Source organism: Rhodnius prolixus, unplaced genomic scaffold, assembly GCF_049639745.1.
Source record: "Rhodnius prolixus isolate KJV_2025 unplaced genomic scaffold, Rpr scaffold_11, whole genome shotgun sequence".
Taxonomy (NCBI): Eukaryota; Metazoa; Arthropoda; class Insecta; order Hemiptera; family Reduviidae; genus Rhodnius; species Rhodnius prolixus.
In genome coordinates, this window is record NW_027411625.1 from 9736881 (window position 1) to 9754308 (window position 17428).

At 32.5% G+C, this 17428-nt stretch overlaps 1 protein-coding gene across 3 annotated transcripts in view; it reads right to left on the bottom strand.

Moving 5' to 3' along the window:
• LOC141459143 (histone lysine demethylase PHF8-like) overlaps positions 1-16037 on the bottom strand; it is a 29024-nt gene extending 12987 nt beyond the window's left edge. The window contains exons 1-10 of one of the 3 annotated variants that reach the window (XM_074137795.1): positions 15953-16037; positions 11038-11106; positions 9274-9361; positions 8792-8949; positions 7996-8140; positions 6236-6434; positions 6026-6130; positions 5279-5424; positions 3136-3337; positions 1161-1340 (exon numbers count right to left, since the gene is read on the bottom strand). In XM_074137795.1, the coding sequence (XP_073993896.1) occupies positions 1161-1340; positions 3136-3337; positions 5279-5424; positions 6026-6130; positions 6236-6434; positions 7996-8140; positions 8792-8949; positions 9274-9361; positions 11038-11086 (1272 nt within the window). In that variant the 5' untranslated portion in view covers positions 11087-11106; positions 15953-16037. Of the gene's footprint in view, positions 1-1160; positions 1341-3135; positions 3338-5278; positions 5425-6025; positions 6131-6235; positions 6435-7995; positions 8141-8791; positions 8950-9273; positions 9362-11037; positions 11107-11256; positions 11703-15338; positions 15601-15952 lie in introns of those variants that run through there. The other 2 variants (XM_074137794.1, XM_074137793.1) reach the window with 2 other exon arrangements.
• Between the last annotated feature and the right edge of the window lie 1391 nt (positions 16038-17428).

A 17428-nucleotide genomic window follows, 5' to 3' on the forward strand; every position in this document is an offset into this window, starting at 1 on the left:
TCTGAAAATCTGGTTCAAACTCGAACGGCGTTTTTTAAATACAATTCTTAAACGACTAACTGAGAAATTTTCATCGAAGTTCGAACTGTAACTAAAATTCAGTTGGCTTCAATTCACTGCAATGGAAGAATTCTCTTAAGATAGAAACATAAGTTTCTAAAAGACACAGAACCTCTCTACAATGATTTTCTCTGATTACATTTTTTTACGATTTTCTAAAGATTTTGAGTTTTGACCAAAAATGCATTCTTACATACAATACACAAGTTTCAAAAGCACTATTTTGTTAGCGTTTTAGGCAAAAACTTGAAGTTACTCCTCCCCTAGAAGCCATTAAAATGAATTTTTCCGAAAAAAATGTTTAAAATTAAAGGAACACTAGGATAGCAATTGAACTTTCCAACTGCCTCAGAACTCCAGTAAAATTATTTCCCCTGCTTAAATGTTTCTTATAAAATGATCGTGCGGTATGAAATATATATATGTGTAGCGGTATACGATGCTTAAAGTAAATTGTCAAACCGTTCATATTTCATATTCAGAGAAACATCAAAATATAAATTTGCACGATTGCAATACTTTTCAAAATGTCCTCTTATATACGAAATTATAAAAAAGCAAAGGGGAGCGAGCGTTTTTCTACCTACGAGTTTCCCAGGTTAATTTCATTTTTGAAATGAGTTGTATGATGCTAGGGGGACGAAGCGAATGTCAGCAGCCTATGGTTCGAAAAAGACCAGTATATTAAGCAAACCCTACTTGCTATCCGATGAAATTTCATATGATTTTTTTCTCAGAAATCCTGTACTACAAGGGATAAAAATCGACATCTGACCGCACTTAAGAGAGATGTGTATCGGGATTTGCACTTACCTGAGAATCACACCCACTAAAGAAATCAAATTTTTCTCGAAAAAAATTTAAATAAAGAGGCCTGTAAGGATGTATTTAGTGCAAAAAATCAAGTTCTAGTGATTTTTTCTATTTTAGGGGACTTAGAAAATTAAAATAAAACTTTCTCTGATTTGGAGAAAATAAAAACCATAATAAATCTAAATGTTGAGAATTGTGACTCTAACTTTTATAATGTTTCTGTTGTCACACTATTAGTTATCAGAATATAACCACCAAAACTATTGATTTAATCTCAGGATACTTGCCTTTTTTAGGTCACTAAAATCTATTATATAATCATCAAAAGCAGGCTTTCTTTTAATCCTTTTTGATTCTCGTTCAGGCTTTGGAGGATTTGCCTGAAGTAATAATCTTTCTGCTCGTCTAATCTCTTTTGACAGGTCTCGGAACAGTTCGGGTGGATTGTGAACCTTCAGTTTCGTAACCTAATCACAAATAAAAATTTATCAGTTTTCTTAAATATATGACGTGAAAAATGTTATTTGAAAGAAATTTTGGCATTTAGAGCACTTCGTTAATGCGTAGAAACTTTTGTTTACATTGAAGGTTAGTGCTTTTAACCTGTCGGTAAATTCACTTCTATGCTGCCTCCCAAAACTTGTTGCCCTGTTTAAATGTACGAGTTGCTCCATTAGTTAAAAATGTTAGTACAGCTTTTAAGTTTTAAGAAATAAAAAAAAATTAAGTGTAATTTTTGAAAAAATTGCGGAAAACTAAAAAATTATTTAGCAGTCAACCAACTTTCTGCGAATTTTAAATTTAGTCATTATTATTATTACTAGGGTAAGCCAAATGAAAATTGTAGGTAAAAAACAATTCAAGTGTCACACCTTTAGATCTCACAATAACTAATTTTCTCATTAGCCAAAGATTAATGTATGCATTCGATTCTGATAAATACGGTAAGTATACAAGTGTCAGCAAGATGATACTATAAGATAGATACGCCTACGTAGCTTTTAGCCATTACATACTTGTGCTGACCACCAAACGATGTTTTGGAATTAGAAATTCGTACACTTTGTAAGAAAAGAAAAACTTATATTGAGCATGGCGTAGTTTATTTTGAACAGTGATACACGGTTCTAAAACTTTTGCCCAATTAATAATGCTTACTAACCTCATATTTTAAGCACGGGAATACAAGAAGTGCCTACCTTGGCGCAATCTTTGATACAACACTCATCAACACAAAATTTTAACAAGCATACACTCGACTGAAACAGTTATACCCATTTATTAATTATTATTAATAATTTTATTTTAATAATTATTTTAATTATTTATTATTTATTAGAGAAACACAAACACTTCTGCACTATACTGCTCTACAAGACGCTCCATAGACCTCTTTTGACATCCAGCCTGTCCAGTCTGGATTACAGCTAGCAACACACTGACGAAAAGACCTGCAGACTTTTCCAAAATAAAGTACTACGAATAGCTACTGAACGCCTCCATGGTTTACTGGAACCCACAAATACACAGAGAACTCGACAATCAAGCCATTCACATTCATATGACCAAAATAACAGACCACTTCTTCCTCCCCCTTCACACCCTGTCTTTCACATCTCATTATCACCTTGGCGAGCCTACAGCAACAAGAGGACTGAAACGAAGGCTGTGTCAAGATCTATGAAGAACTGAACTCCATTAGGATATGTAACACTATGTCTAAAGCTTTTAGTGAGCTGGCCCGTATTTAATTTGTAAATATAAATAATAATAAAAAAAGTATGGGAATTAGGTACATACATTTCAATAAAATGGCACTTTAGAGGAATAACTTTCCTCTTCCCCAGAATCCTCATAATGACTATTTTGCGGTTAGAGGCGCGACCCGCAAAACTCAAGTATGGTGCAGGGTTCAATTCCCGGCCTTGGTCTTGAATTTTATTTGATGTTATTATGAGAAATATAAGTAAAGTACTTTAGCTATCCGCCTACGCTCTCGACATGTGATCGGTAATTGGACTTGAAGCCCGCCTTAATAATAAGTATTACTTTACTGTTGTGGTATATATATGTTTAAATAAAATCGTGCGTATAACAGTGAAAATTAGATTTAGTGAAGTGGCACTTCCCAAATGGCGGGCATGATCTAAATAAATCTTCGCGAAGCTTTTATATTAAAGTTCTGCCACTAGTTAAACTTGATATTATTTTGAACTTGAAAGGGAAACAGATTTCCAAAATGGACAATGGAGTAATACACACCGAAGTTTCCCTTAACCAAATCCTTAGCGTAGCCAGCAGCGTCTTCAAACCTCTGACCAAATACAACGGCGGCGGTACGCCTGTATTTATGTATTCTGATAATTCTGTGCAGAGACCTCTGGCCGCAAACCAGTGCAAATCCCGAAAATATGGATACTTAAGCGTACTCGGCATCTTATTCCTCACTTCCATCTTGTAGATCCTAAACAGATAAGAAGAATGCCAGATTATATTAACCACCTCTCCACTGTTTAAAATCTTATTTGTTCCTCACTTGTTTACAATTTGTTATAAACCCTCCCTCAACTTTCGCATACTACAATTTATAAATTTCTAGGCGGATGCCTTACTTAAGACATAGAATCTAGTTAACAAATGGCTCCTATCCAACTCGACAGAAAACTATATTAAATTATAAATTTAAACTTTTTAAAGGTTTAGTTGACTTAGCAACCAGTAATATATGAGCTGTTATTTTTGAAAGTGGTATAAGTCCAATTTTTAAAAAAATGAGTTAATGGTACTTTCAGTAAGATATAGACACATTCTTTCCATATTTATTATCATACATTCAATGGAGTACGATTTTTTTTATAAAGTCAACAAAAGAATTTTGACAATAAAATGTTATCACAAAAATATTTTTTTTACAAGTGGAATAAGTCCATTTCTAATAATTATAATTAAAACAACTTTCTTATTGCAATTATTTTTGATTATTGCTACTTCAGCGTACGCTGCTCGTTAGCAGATATTATGCTAACTGTAAAAGAAAAATAAGTTTAAAATATCCTTTTTTTGCTTTAAAGATCCTAACGAAGTAATTTCATTTTTATATTTTTAATATAACTGAAATTAAAAAAAAAAAATTTGGTTATTCGTGTATTTAAATGTCTTCATTTTAATTATTACTTTTTACATAAAAACCCACTTCGGTAAAGCTATACTGTCTATAAAAATATGGACTTAAATTTACTCCTGTTTTTATTTCTTGTAATATGTTATTTTGAAAGTGGTATAAGTCCATTTGGAGCTGAAAAAATCGTTTATTTTGTAAAGAATTGTAATAATTATTTCATAATACAATTTAAAAGGTGTATAGTGTTAATAACATCACTTGAATAGATTAAGGTTTACGAATATTTTTAAATTAATTCAAATGCAAAACCTTAAATATCTTGATACATGGAAAAATGGACTATACCACTTTCAAAAATAACAGCTCATATGTGGTAGTGATTAAAGAAGGGACTGGAATTAGCCTGAGTACATTGTCTGGCAGCACGCCTAATCTTCAGCAGTCAACTTGTAGTAACTAAAACTTACATCTCATCCGTAAGTCCACCACTACCCCAAAGATCAACTTTCATTAAAAATGTTCCTAATAAATATAGTTTATTATGCAGGAGCCATTTTCGAGAAAACAATAGTAATAATTAAACAAAGAGGGAACGGTTGGCTAAATGGCTAGCGAACTGGATTCCCACGAGAAAATTCCTGGTTCAAATCCAGCTAACGGCCCTTAGATTTTCTCTTTCTAGGATGTTCTTAAAACCTGAGTGGTACATTTTAAAACTGTATTTAAAGTTGCTGTTTCCTGAGGACCCCATCCCAATTCAATTTTCCAGAAAAATGTTTCAAACCAAAATGATACGCGCAGCAACCTCACAGATAAAATTCGATAGGTAAAATCTGATCTTCTACTTCCTCGTATGCTCTCCGGATAACTTCTCCTGAGATCAACAGAGATGTTATGAGAACTTGAGCCATAGCTGCGATTGAGATAATCTCAATCTCACACCCTTACATCTTCCTGAGGTGGGCCAAGAGAATCACTCACGGCAGGAGATGTTAGGAGGGAAGGAAGGGAGCGGAACGTACGACGCTAGGAAGTAAGACATCACAAACTGATGTTTTCCCTCTGTTCCCACCTTAGCCAAATCTTCATTTCACTAGATGCCTTCTATTCTGGCGTATCTCGTTATATCCAGGTCAGATTCACGTTAATCCGAACAAGAACATTGAGTTTTCTCCCACAATCATTCTCTAATTGCAGCTCTGCTGACTTCTTTTTTACTAGTTGTAACAAGAAATATCAATTTACTAAAAAAAAAAAAAAAAAAAAAATAAATGAAATAATTACTCCAGATGTCTGGGAATACTGAATGAGTGCAGAAAGTTGCCTCCGTACACCAGGGAATCGTCCATAGTAAGTACCGCATGAATCCAGCCCGTCGGTAGGAAAAGGGTCATGTTCTCCGACAGAATACATTTATAGCACTCATCCACCTGCAACATATAAGACTCGTAAGATACGAACAATAATACATAATTTACACACTTGTATAATGCTCCTACAAATTTTGCCCTCTAATATTTAGGTGTTGGATCTTTACAATGTACTACTGAAGCTCTTTAGAGAAAAGCTTAATGTCGTTAAGTTTCCCTTAACATTACATAAGTGGTAAATGCACACACTTCTGAAAAGGGGTTCGGTTCGAGCAAGGTTAAAGTTCCTCTTGATATTATTATAGTTGGTAGCCTGTACATAGCGAGCCACTCAGAGTAGGGCTTGATGTTCCATTTTCCTAAAAACCTTCCTCAAAATATCAATTTTATTGAATATTAGCTTTATTAAATAAAAATGTTTCAAATGAAAATGTCACTTAAAGAAATTTAAAGAAAATATTAAAAGTAATTTTCAAGATAAAATGAAATTTTTAGCCAAAACCTTAGTATTGGAACAGAATACCAAAGCTTGACTTCCTCTGATGTTTCATTTTTCCCGGTCATTTAGTATTTACTAAAAAAAACTCATTTCGAACATGTTTGTACATGATCACGTTACTTTCTCGTACCAATAAATGGAGAAATATGACGGATAGTTTACCTGGTCTGCAAAAAATGTAAGCAACCTGTCCTTGGATTCGGACCAAGTCCAATAAAGGGACATATTTGCCTCAGTGGGACGTATAATGTAGAATTCCTTCTTGCCCTGTCAATACATACTTTGTAAGTAAATGATAAAATAGAATCAATGTATAATTTTTCTGAACTTAAAACAGAAAGAAAAGAAAACAGAAAATACAAATTTATTTACCTTCACCACATGGTACCAAACTGAAGTTCCACTGAAGTCTATGTGGAAATCAGTGTAGGAATCTTTGGCACTTATTAAGCAATATTTTTCTACACTTTTTGGCATCGCAGGATGATATCCAACTTTAGGCTCATTCCAGAATCTCTTCGACCAGTCCAACTTTCTGGCCAGTTCTGGTGGCTCAATGTATTCACCTAGTCTGAACATAAACAAATACGGCGTTTAAGGTAAAAGGCATGTAAATAATACATAACCTTGTCGCTAGATGAAACAATACAAGTGATAAATTAAACATAACCGTGAACTCTCTAACGTGAAAGTCAAATTTATGCTGCCATTATTATATTTAATCTATTTATTTGTGTCCTTTTCGGAAAGTATTTTCATTCAGTTTTAAACTTGCGACGCATTCTGTTTAACTCCATCACTTATGATCTATAAACTGCAAATTTCTCGATGAATTTCTGCGCTCTATGTACTTGAGTGAAAGAAAAGTTGTCATTGATACCTGTACTTGCCTCACAAAGCAAGCGAGAGTTTTTAGTGCAACAACCAATTTTAACACAACTCCGAAAGCTCTTACAACATCCAGCCAGGTGCGCTTAAGTTCTCACTCAAGGAGATACTTTTTGATCGGCTCTCGTATGTCAACATCCTCCCTCAAGGCTTCAGGTAATTTTAGGGCAAAATTGGCTCAAACTACAGTGATTTGTTCCTTTAACTCTATCTTATCTTACTGTAAGATGAACTCAATCTTCAACAACCGAAACACGTAGCACTTTTATCCTAAAGCTTAAGTTATCCACTTCCTTTCCGCTTCAAATAGTTTTAGCCTGTAGTCTGTTTCATCACAATAAAGCAGTTTTTATTTCTTGCTACCATTACTCTTTCATAGATTCTTTAATTTTATTTTGTTTTGTTTTTCGCTATCTTTCATTGCGCCCTTGCTATCAACTTATTCCTCATTACACTCATTATGCAGTTTTATTGCTTTTAATTTTTTAAATTCCCAATTTTCTGGCTTTTAAATTTAATTATTATACATTATTAGATACATGCCTGACGTTTCTGCTCTACCTTTCTCTTGAAAGCAACGTTACAACATGTGCATATACTAAAAAGCAAATACTTTTACTCACTTCTTTATCTTCTAAAGAAATCAATGCTTTAGATAATGATAACAAAGCATACATGCGTATGTAACAATCAGATAGGCAAGATAACTGGAACAATTGTTCTCGCAGAAATAACTTGATGTATAAAAAGCAGCCTTCGATTTTAAAGTTAATAACGCTCTAGATTTGAACTTTTTAAAGAGAGGATCTCGTCCATACTTATTATAGATTGAAAAGTTTATACTCGTGAACCTTCTACTATTTATAAGGATAAAATTCCTGACTTTTAAGTTGAGGGGTTCTTCAGGGTTGCCTTCTTAGTTCCACATTGTTATGGTTTTTCCTGGACGATCGATTCCTCTTTGATTCTAGAAGACGGAGTTCAAAAAGATGGGGTTTTTAAGAAGATCTTAACGTAGGCAGACGATGCATTGTTTAGCTAATAATCTTACAATTCTTATTATTATTGTTTTCATTTTTTAAATTTTGGAATCAGACTGGGATCTATGGAGTCCATTTTTATTCCTGTATTAAAATCGAATAAAAAACGATTGGATTTTGGAAGGGAAAGAGACTGACTTTAAACGATGGCAATACTTTTTCTTTAAAAAAATAAATAGATAAAATATGTATACATATATATACCCAGACTGGGAACACTCGCAAGATATCATGTTCAGCGTTTTGGTCCGCTTTTTGTCATTCATCATATAATTCACGAACTTAGATAGCACCATCAAAATTTGGTCCTGTTTACCAACATCGATTACTTCGACTACTAAATCAGACCCTGAAACAAAAACAACATCACAATATAACCAACTATAGCCACTCCTGGAAATTCAAAATTTTTAGAATCTCGTGTTTCTATGGAAGGCCTAATCTTTTCTTTTTTCCCATCACAATCTGGTTCATTTTTGGTCTCTAGTGCACCAACACCAGAAAACTCTGCGGCGGATTAAGAGTTTGCCATACAAACAAGATCTGAAATAGACTTTCTTGTTTTTTGCCCAACAGTAAGTCTCTGCAATAATTTTTTATCATACTTAAATTTCCACTGCGTAATTAGTAAAAAAAAAAAAATTCTCTGATCAATTCAAGAATATTTTACATACTTTCTAAACCTTCTGTGACAGTTGGCTACAACATGCATCTGTATACTGAACCATACAGGTGAAACACGTTTATTTTTGAAATAAAATTAGTTTTAAAAGTTATTTTTATTACTTTAATTAAGTTAATTTATTCTAATATTCGTTCCATTACATCTAAACTCTACTCTATTCTACTCCGCTAGAGTACGAAACTCCTTTTTCACTGAAAAATTACCGTCCTTGGTTAATCGCAAATGAGCATTCCTACAAGAAGACTATTTTTAATTGTAAGATGAAAAACACACATGTTTTTGTTTCAATTTAGAAGTCGCTAAAAACGCACTTACCAATATGTTTCTCGATTTCTCTAAGTTCGGTAAACGGTGGCACTTTAATGCCAAGCCCTTCAGGCTCTCCAACTACTACTGGGTAGTTAAACTGTGTCTGTTCTAAATATTCAAATGTTAACTGTTCGGCTGTCAAAACTTTAACAACTTCTTCACAGCTGGAAAAAAATGTATTAATACATAAATATTAAAAAAGAAAATTATAATAATAACTTCCCAGTTCTCCAGCGCATTTTGCAGCACCTTTCTATAACCAACCATGTGGCGACTGACCCCATAAAAATGACAAATAATGTATTGTAACTTAACTTTAAACAAACACTTTACAATCTATTAACAAGTAATAATTTTTAAGGTTTTGTTACCTACTAATTTAACACTGTTACTACCAGTGTGCTACTGTTTTTAGCAGGACGTGAACAAACATAACAAAATTCAAAGTATGACAATAACAAGGAAAAAAAAACTATTAAAGACCCTACCTTTTAAATGTTCTCTTTTTAAGCTCTTCGATAAACTGAGGAGATCCAGTTTTACACTGGGTACCACTCCTTACGGAAAGACACCTCCCTGAAACGAATAGATAATTTTAAACTGACAGTCATAACGTTGATAATTTTGTTTGTCACTTTTAGACTGTATGAGCATAGATTTTATAGTACATGGTAAGGACGGCTCAAAGAGCCAATCCCTAGAGAGTCTACCGTCAGCAGAATGGGCGTTTCTTAGTCAAATTATGAGCCATTTCACATTATGAACTCTTTTCACAGTTCTCTCAAAAATAAGGTCACAAAAAAGTGGTCAAACGAAAAGGATATGGAATGGAAAGGAGTTACCAATATAGAATGTAAAACCTCCCCTTTTTGTAAGGTCCATCAGGAGTTACTGTGATATCGTCTCATCTAGCCTCAATGATATCATATCACAAACTAGTGATTGCTATGCAATTAAACCGATATGAGAGATCGTTCCTCTTTCCCTAAAATTATCTGCACAGGAGCTCTAGATGCTTCCTGAACCCGTGGCCATGTATCCAGTTTCTGCTAATGGGAGTATTGTACTTCCTTTGCACATAATTCCATGATTGAAAGCTTGTGCACGATTCTATTGACTTTAAGATTTGCCTAGTATCACTATATCGCATGATACAATAATTAATACAAGACGTGAGAATCTAGTTTTTGGTCAGCATAATTTTTATCCGTTATCATAAAAAAAGTCGGCTATTTGCACAACTCAGCAATTAGCTGCAGCTCCCTGGTATTGTTTATATACAATACCCAGAAAAATAATGAATGGGATTATTTCGTTTGAGGACCTCAAAATCACATTTGAGTATAGAACAGCATTGATATCTACATGCTTAGTAATTTTAAAGCTTCTATCTGTCAGTGTCTTATATAATTTCACAAAAATGAGTCTTTAAATATTTAAGGTTGTCAATTGGAGCGCAAATTTCTTCTTTTACGGCCTTAGAAGAAGTATGGCTCGACGATCTTTAAAAAGACCAAGGCCTCAACCTTCATTCTTTGACATTTCTACCAAAATTGCTAAACAAGATATTACATTTTGAATTTTTTTTTCAGGGTGGTGCTAATCTCTTTGTTTTAGGTGAACTGCATTGAAATGTTCGGGCTTTTAGTAGTTGTACAATGTTCACGTTATTGATTTTATTTGTCGTACACGTGCCAGTGTAGACAAAAACATAACTGAAGTCAATTTTCAGCACCAAAATGATTAAAAAATCTGCATACTTATCGTGCACTCCCTAAAACAATTCTTTAAGATTGATGCGGTCGGTTCTCTTAGTTTCACCAAAGCGTGTACGGGGCCAATGGAAGCTGCCCAACTCCACGCTAATTGTTCGAGAACTTCATCACCTACTCTGACTACTGTGTAAATTAATTTATTAAACCCAAATTTGAGATTTGATGACTTTCAGAAGGTAGCCTTAATTTTTAGTGCAGCTTGGTTGTCCGAATTTCGTATCCCACGAGATCTTTTCTCAAGTTTGCCAAAATGCAAGTTTTGATGGTTCAGATCTCTGCCTGGAATATCGTGGGATATCCAAGAGATAATTTTGTGAACACTGGACTCAGTCCATAACTCAGGTTTCCCTGTTACAGCCTTCCTCGGTTTAATTAACAGTTACATTTTTGTATACACGCATTAACATTTGAAAGCCATAAAACAAAATTATTCAAGATTCAAAGATAGAATATTAAAAAATATATACATTTTCTTACTTTTAGGAGGCATATGCTGCAAAGTTGTAATTCTATTTTCAGAGTCCATTTCTTTAATAACGTAAACAACTAAAACAAAAATGTTTGAGTAGTGGAAATAAAATATACAAAAATTATAACTGATCAATTCAGGTTCCAACTTTTCTCAAAAGTTAGCTACATTAAATTTTGTATTAATTTCTTTTTAGAAAAAAAGCTAAATAGTTGTACAAAACTTACTTTTAAAGTATAATACATATATATTATGTACTCGTACTAAATCAAATAATAATATTTTTTAGTTCCAAAATTATAAAGTTCAGTCTTTTTCATACTCCAAAAAAAAAAGAAATTTTAAACTATTAACACGTTTAGAAACAAATCAATTTAAACAAAACTCTCATAAAAAAGTTTCAAACACTTTTAGATAATATTTCTTGTAAATTTTAAACCTTATCATCCTATCACTCACAACCTAATAAAACTTTTTTAGTTTTCTGTGATTCAATTTTTTTTAGCTGGCAAAAAAAATTGTAAAGTAAATTCACTTATCTATTTTTACCTATTTTAAAAGGACTACGTAAAAATTAAATAAGCAAAGATAATTGGATGGTATTTTGTACCGGTACACAACCATAACTTTTTTTTAGCGAACTCCAATTAACTAACGTACTTAACCTGCCTTTTAATGGATAGGTTACATTCGAAGTCTTCCCATAATAATAATTACAATTTTAAGATTTTTAAGATTTATTTTAAGATTATGAAATTTAATAAAATTTAAAATCAAATTATTTGATTACTAATATTTTCATTACTTATGTACCATTTTTTTAACTTTAAACTTTTAATTCTATCTGCACAAGTATATATGGGAATCGATTAGACGGATGGGGGCCCCATTAAAACAAAAAGTCTGGTGCGAAACACTCAAACAACTTTATCTTACGTAATCCGCGTAATTAAATTTTCTTTAGAATTTATACTCTTCATTTAGGGGCTATTTTAAGTTAAATACCTATCTAGTTATAATAAGCTACTGCTACAATTGTAACGTCTCAAAATATTAAAGCAACGCTGATTAAGGAGAGTGAGGATACGTAGCACTAAAATATATTTTAAATCGCGAAACGATTTTAAATGAAATTAAACTCAGAATGTATCTCCCATAATAAGACTCAATTACTTATGCAATAGTAAGGAGATTGGACCTCTGAAAAAGATTGCTGTTAAAAGTACATTTCTTAAACAAAGTTTAGGTTGATTAAGTGAAAAGAGGTACACAAATCAGCTGGTACCTGACATTCATTCATTCTTCAGAATAAAGCTAATGCGCACGACTTAAATTTGTTTCTAAATAAGTCTTATCCTTCTTAACTGATTTTTCTTACTACTATTTTGTTTCTAAGTTCTTTAACATTCCCATTAAACATGTTTTCTTGAATCCTTACAGAAGATATCAAAAACACGTAAAAATCCATTGCACTTTTGGAAATTTTACGACTACTGATATTATTTAAATAATTTTACTGCATTATATTTTCATTAACATAAAAAGGGAGTTATTTGATTTCCATTTTATTATAAATTAAACACCAAATCAGTAACATGGCTGCTCGAGTTTTCACAGAAAAGTATTGGATCAGAAGGAAAACGCCAATTTCGGTTCAAGTTTTCTGCGACCTTCTCGACCTTACTTAATCGCCATGAACTCCTTCCTAGATTCCTTTTTGATTATCCCAACTATAACTCCAACAACTCCTCTGATAAATCATCTTTCTTACTCAGTACATAATTCCATTCTCCTCTCAAAAACCTGAGAATGAATTTCCTGAATTACTTCTAGATAGGCGGCTCTAAAAACAGCGAGAGAAAATAGGGTGCACCTTTTACGTCATCTTATTTCACTCTTGTCCCTAGTTCAAACTCAACAATGTTAATACAATATTCACGGCAGAATTAATTGCTATTATATAATGTATATCCCGTTTTAACTTCAAATGTAAATCCATATTTTAATTTTGAATCTGGAAGGCTCCGTAGTTTTAAGCGATAGTAAAAGCGTTCTACAAAAAATACAAAATCCTGGCCAAGGCCCTATGGATTCGTTAAATTTAATGCATCAGTAGCAATGGAATCTAATATGGGTTTTCTGTGTATCTAACATGAGTTTGTTAGCAATGACAAGGCGAATGCTGGACTAAATTGACTACGATAGCGAGTACTATCTATTGAGTCACTCACTCTTGAATTGAGTCCCTCCAACTTGGGAAAAATCACCATAAAAAATGTACCTCGAAAAGTGGGAAGGAAATTACTTAGTTCAAAGAAGGGTAGATTCAACATAGCTATTCAAATCTTGCATTCCCGTCAAGCATGGTTGCACAGTTACTCAAACAAGCAGGAGATTTTACACGACTATCTGCGGAATCAGGTTTAATTATAATTACTGGCCACAAGATTTTCTTAAAAATGGTATTCAAATGAGCAATCTATTGCGGATGTTAACCACCTAATCCTGGCCAAGGACAGGTATTACTTACGGAAGGGATTAACTGGTTAGAAGGCCGCATTACAGACAAAACTGACCTCTACCGGCAAAAATTACGTACCATATTTGGAAATCACAAAGGCACCTACATCTACTTGGTACAACTAAGTTAGGCGGCCTAATATTACAGTATAACCATACAGTATCACAGTAAACGCTACATTTTTCTAATTTAATACTGTTTTTCGCGTTTAACGCTCCATAGACATCATACGAATAATTACTAATTTTCATTAGTCACAAGCCCAATAAGAATAAATAATAATAATAATAATAAATTAAGAATTTATTAGAACCTTATGTTGGCCATTGGGGAAAAATAATATCTGACTTGAAGTACGAATGAAACGTTGGGTACATGCTGATTTGCAAACCTTATACTCAACTAAAATAAGTAAAGTAATCGCCCATTTCAAGCGGAGCTTAACGTCCAACAACTAATTAGGTGTTGTGGACGGGGGCGGGAGCTCATACTCTACTAGAAACAATTTTTTTCTAACAAATAAAAAATTAGTCATACGCGGGATTCGAACTGGGGATCTCCTACTTACGAAGCCAAGCTCTTGACCACTAGACCAACACCCACCTCCTTATAACTCAACTAAAGAGATTTATGTACCTTTTGTTTAGATTTTCTTTCTTTTTTTTTTTTTCGTTGGCTGTGTTGTGAACAAACAATATTTTTCACATTAAATGATACATGAATATGAGGAAAGAAAAATGGCTGATTAACTTCTATTATTGAAGGTTAGAATGTTTTATGTTAAAGCTTTGTGGTTCTAGACAGTCACGCACATATTTAACATCAAAGTCACAGATTATCCAGAACTTCATACCCGATTACTTAATATATATATATTTAATGTTTCATATAATAGTGATAAATACATATATATTCAACTAATTATCATTCTAACCTAAAAATAACCGATTAAACCTTTTTGCAGAACCTTCATAAGTCTATTCTGTAAAGTTGCACTTATATTTCATAGAATTCAGCGGTAAGATTGTAAGAAGAAACTGAATAGAAAGATAATAGTTATGGAGAGGAAGATTCAGAGATTCAAAGGTTTATTGGCATAAAAGAGTGTAACATTATAAAAAAAATTAGAAACACCTAAATGTGTTCATTACGGATTAAAAATTTAACTACAAATGTTGTATTTACTATATAAAGATTAGAATGCAGTACCATTTATCTGAAAGACATGTTCCTCAAAATAAAATTATAAACAGGTAAATAAGTAAACCAAACACACAGCAAAGGTCAACGCAAGAAAGAAATACGTTTTTTTTTTGGTTAAAAACGGGCCAAATATTGATAAAATACAATGCAACTTTAAACGATTTTATTAAAAAAAATAGCTAAAGTTATTATTAATGCTAATTAAACCACTTATTCCGCGCCTAACCTCTTTTTCTGAGAAATTTGTGAATAATGCTTTCCCATCTGAAATTTAAAAGTGACTGCTCCTGTAAATCTAACTTTTTTAAAAAAATTGTCAATTGGTAATGTATTAATTGTCTTCCTAAATAGAAAAAATATTCATATTTGTGTTTCTGAAATACTCTTTAACAAAAATAATAAATTCAAAAGACCAAATTATACTGTTTATAGAAAAGATAAACAATCAAAAGTCGCCAATGGTGGTGTAGTAACAATAATTAAAAGATAATTTCTTGACAGAATTTCTATGATTCAGAAAAATTAATACCGTAGCTATAAATTTAACATGCACTCAAAATTCTGATACTCAGCTTACTTACTTACCTCAAATTATCCGTTGGATGATCTAGGAAAAGATTTTTTTTTGTTGTATACTGTCACTAATGCTAGGATCTAAATTCAGTAAAATTATTTTTTTTGTATCGTGTAAACAAACACTAATGGCGTTTCAATAAACAACTACTCAAGTCAATACAACCTCCACATCAGTTCACTGATGTAACCAATATACTTTCCTTTTCAAGTTTTCTATATAACAGGCGACTTGTAAGATATAATAAAGATTGGTTTAAAACATTAATATAATAAAATATAAAGAGATAAAACATCAATTAAAAAAAATTCATCTGTCCCAACCAGACACACGTGATAACCGAACTGGACACAGATCACCTACCCTGACACAATAAAAATTTAATGAAACTAAGAGATGCCTACTATAGAAATTTTAATAAATTGTCGAATAACCTGGCAATATTTATAACAATAACTATGAACAGATGAACGCTGGTAAAATAATATATACTTATAGAAAAGAAGTTATTGATGAAGCTGTTTGCCATTGAACAAAACAAAGAACGTATTTTCATTTATTCTGTTTTTGCTTAGTTTCAGAATTAATTTTAATTCCATATAAATGTAAGTCTTAATGTTCGTACCTGAAGAAAAATATCGGTCAAATTCAAGGTAGATGAATAATTAACAGGTCAGGCCAGATTTTCCGCTACAGAATACCATCTCATATAGCTTTTTTAAAATATAAATTTCCTTTCATGAAATTTGAATTCAAAAAGTTTTCTGTTAGGCTATGACTGACTATACGGCTATCTGAGAAGTACAATTACATACGTCTTTTCAAGTAATACGATATACTACTGCACTCTATCGTCAAAAAATACAGATAGAGCCGGCGCTGATCTTCAATTCTTTCCGCTAGAGAGTTCTCAGGTTGTTGAAGACGCTAATAACAGGGCCTGATGGATTACTCAAGACATTTTTTTTACTCTTACTCAAGGTATGAGATATACACTTGTGAACACAGAAAAATATTTATGGGAGACATTTTTTTTTAATCGCCAAAGACAATAAAATATTTCAGTTCCAGCAATAGTTTTTATTTTTTTTATTTTTTGGCTTCCTGTACTTAGCATACCACACTTATAATGTTGAGTGTTCGAACGAATAGATTTTGCGTGTTAATAGTTCACTTGATCGCAGTTAAAGTATTAAAGTAACGATAAATATATATATACATGTTAATTGTGGTTTTCGTTATATTTATTATTCAAATTATTCGTTAAGTTTTTGCTTTTAGTACCTTAATTCTCTACCACACAAACTTTATACATGAATAAAATGTTTTTATTTATGATCAATTACAGTTATTTTTGTATGAATTCAAATGTTGCCAACTTAAGATGCAAGTAGTGTTTAGTTTGGCGGTTAAGAGAATGGCCAGTCTTTAAAAAAGCTACCGTAATCGATCTCTTCCATTAGTATCGTTAGAACTTACCAGAATTAGGTGGTTGGTATCTAATATTATTTTGAGAAGAACGCGAACACCTTGTGCGTTATTTCAACGCCAATCCCTGGCTAGATGGAGTGGCGAATTATTGTTATAATTTCTAATAAATTGCTTATTTTTATTTTACCTGGAAATCCACCGTCTTTTCGGGACACTAGATGATATAGATGCGTAAAATTGGCGTTTTATCTGCTTGGACTAATGGTATACCCGCTGCCATTCGGTACAGCGCCTCGGCTTTTACATAATTTTGAATAACGGAGACTAAAAGTGAGTATGGAGATATATGTTGTAAGATAATCACTTCCCTTGGCTTTACAATCCACAATTCCATTCGCTCGCAAACCCGTGTGGGTCCTTAACCCTCATTAAATGTACAGATTTGCTTTTTCTTAAAATTACTGATTACCTTTATCTTCCATATCTTCTTTATTGGAGTTCTTTCAAATAATAAACGAGCTAAACTCAATCCACTTTTGTGTGTTTTTTTTAAATAATCTGCAACATTGAGTTCTTGCTTTTTTTTCTTTTGCAATCAATATAATTAGACCATGTCCGTTACATAGTTTGTAATTTTTAAAGACTGTTATATTATTTTCTCGTCAACTTG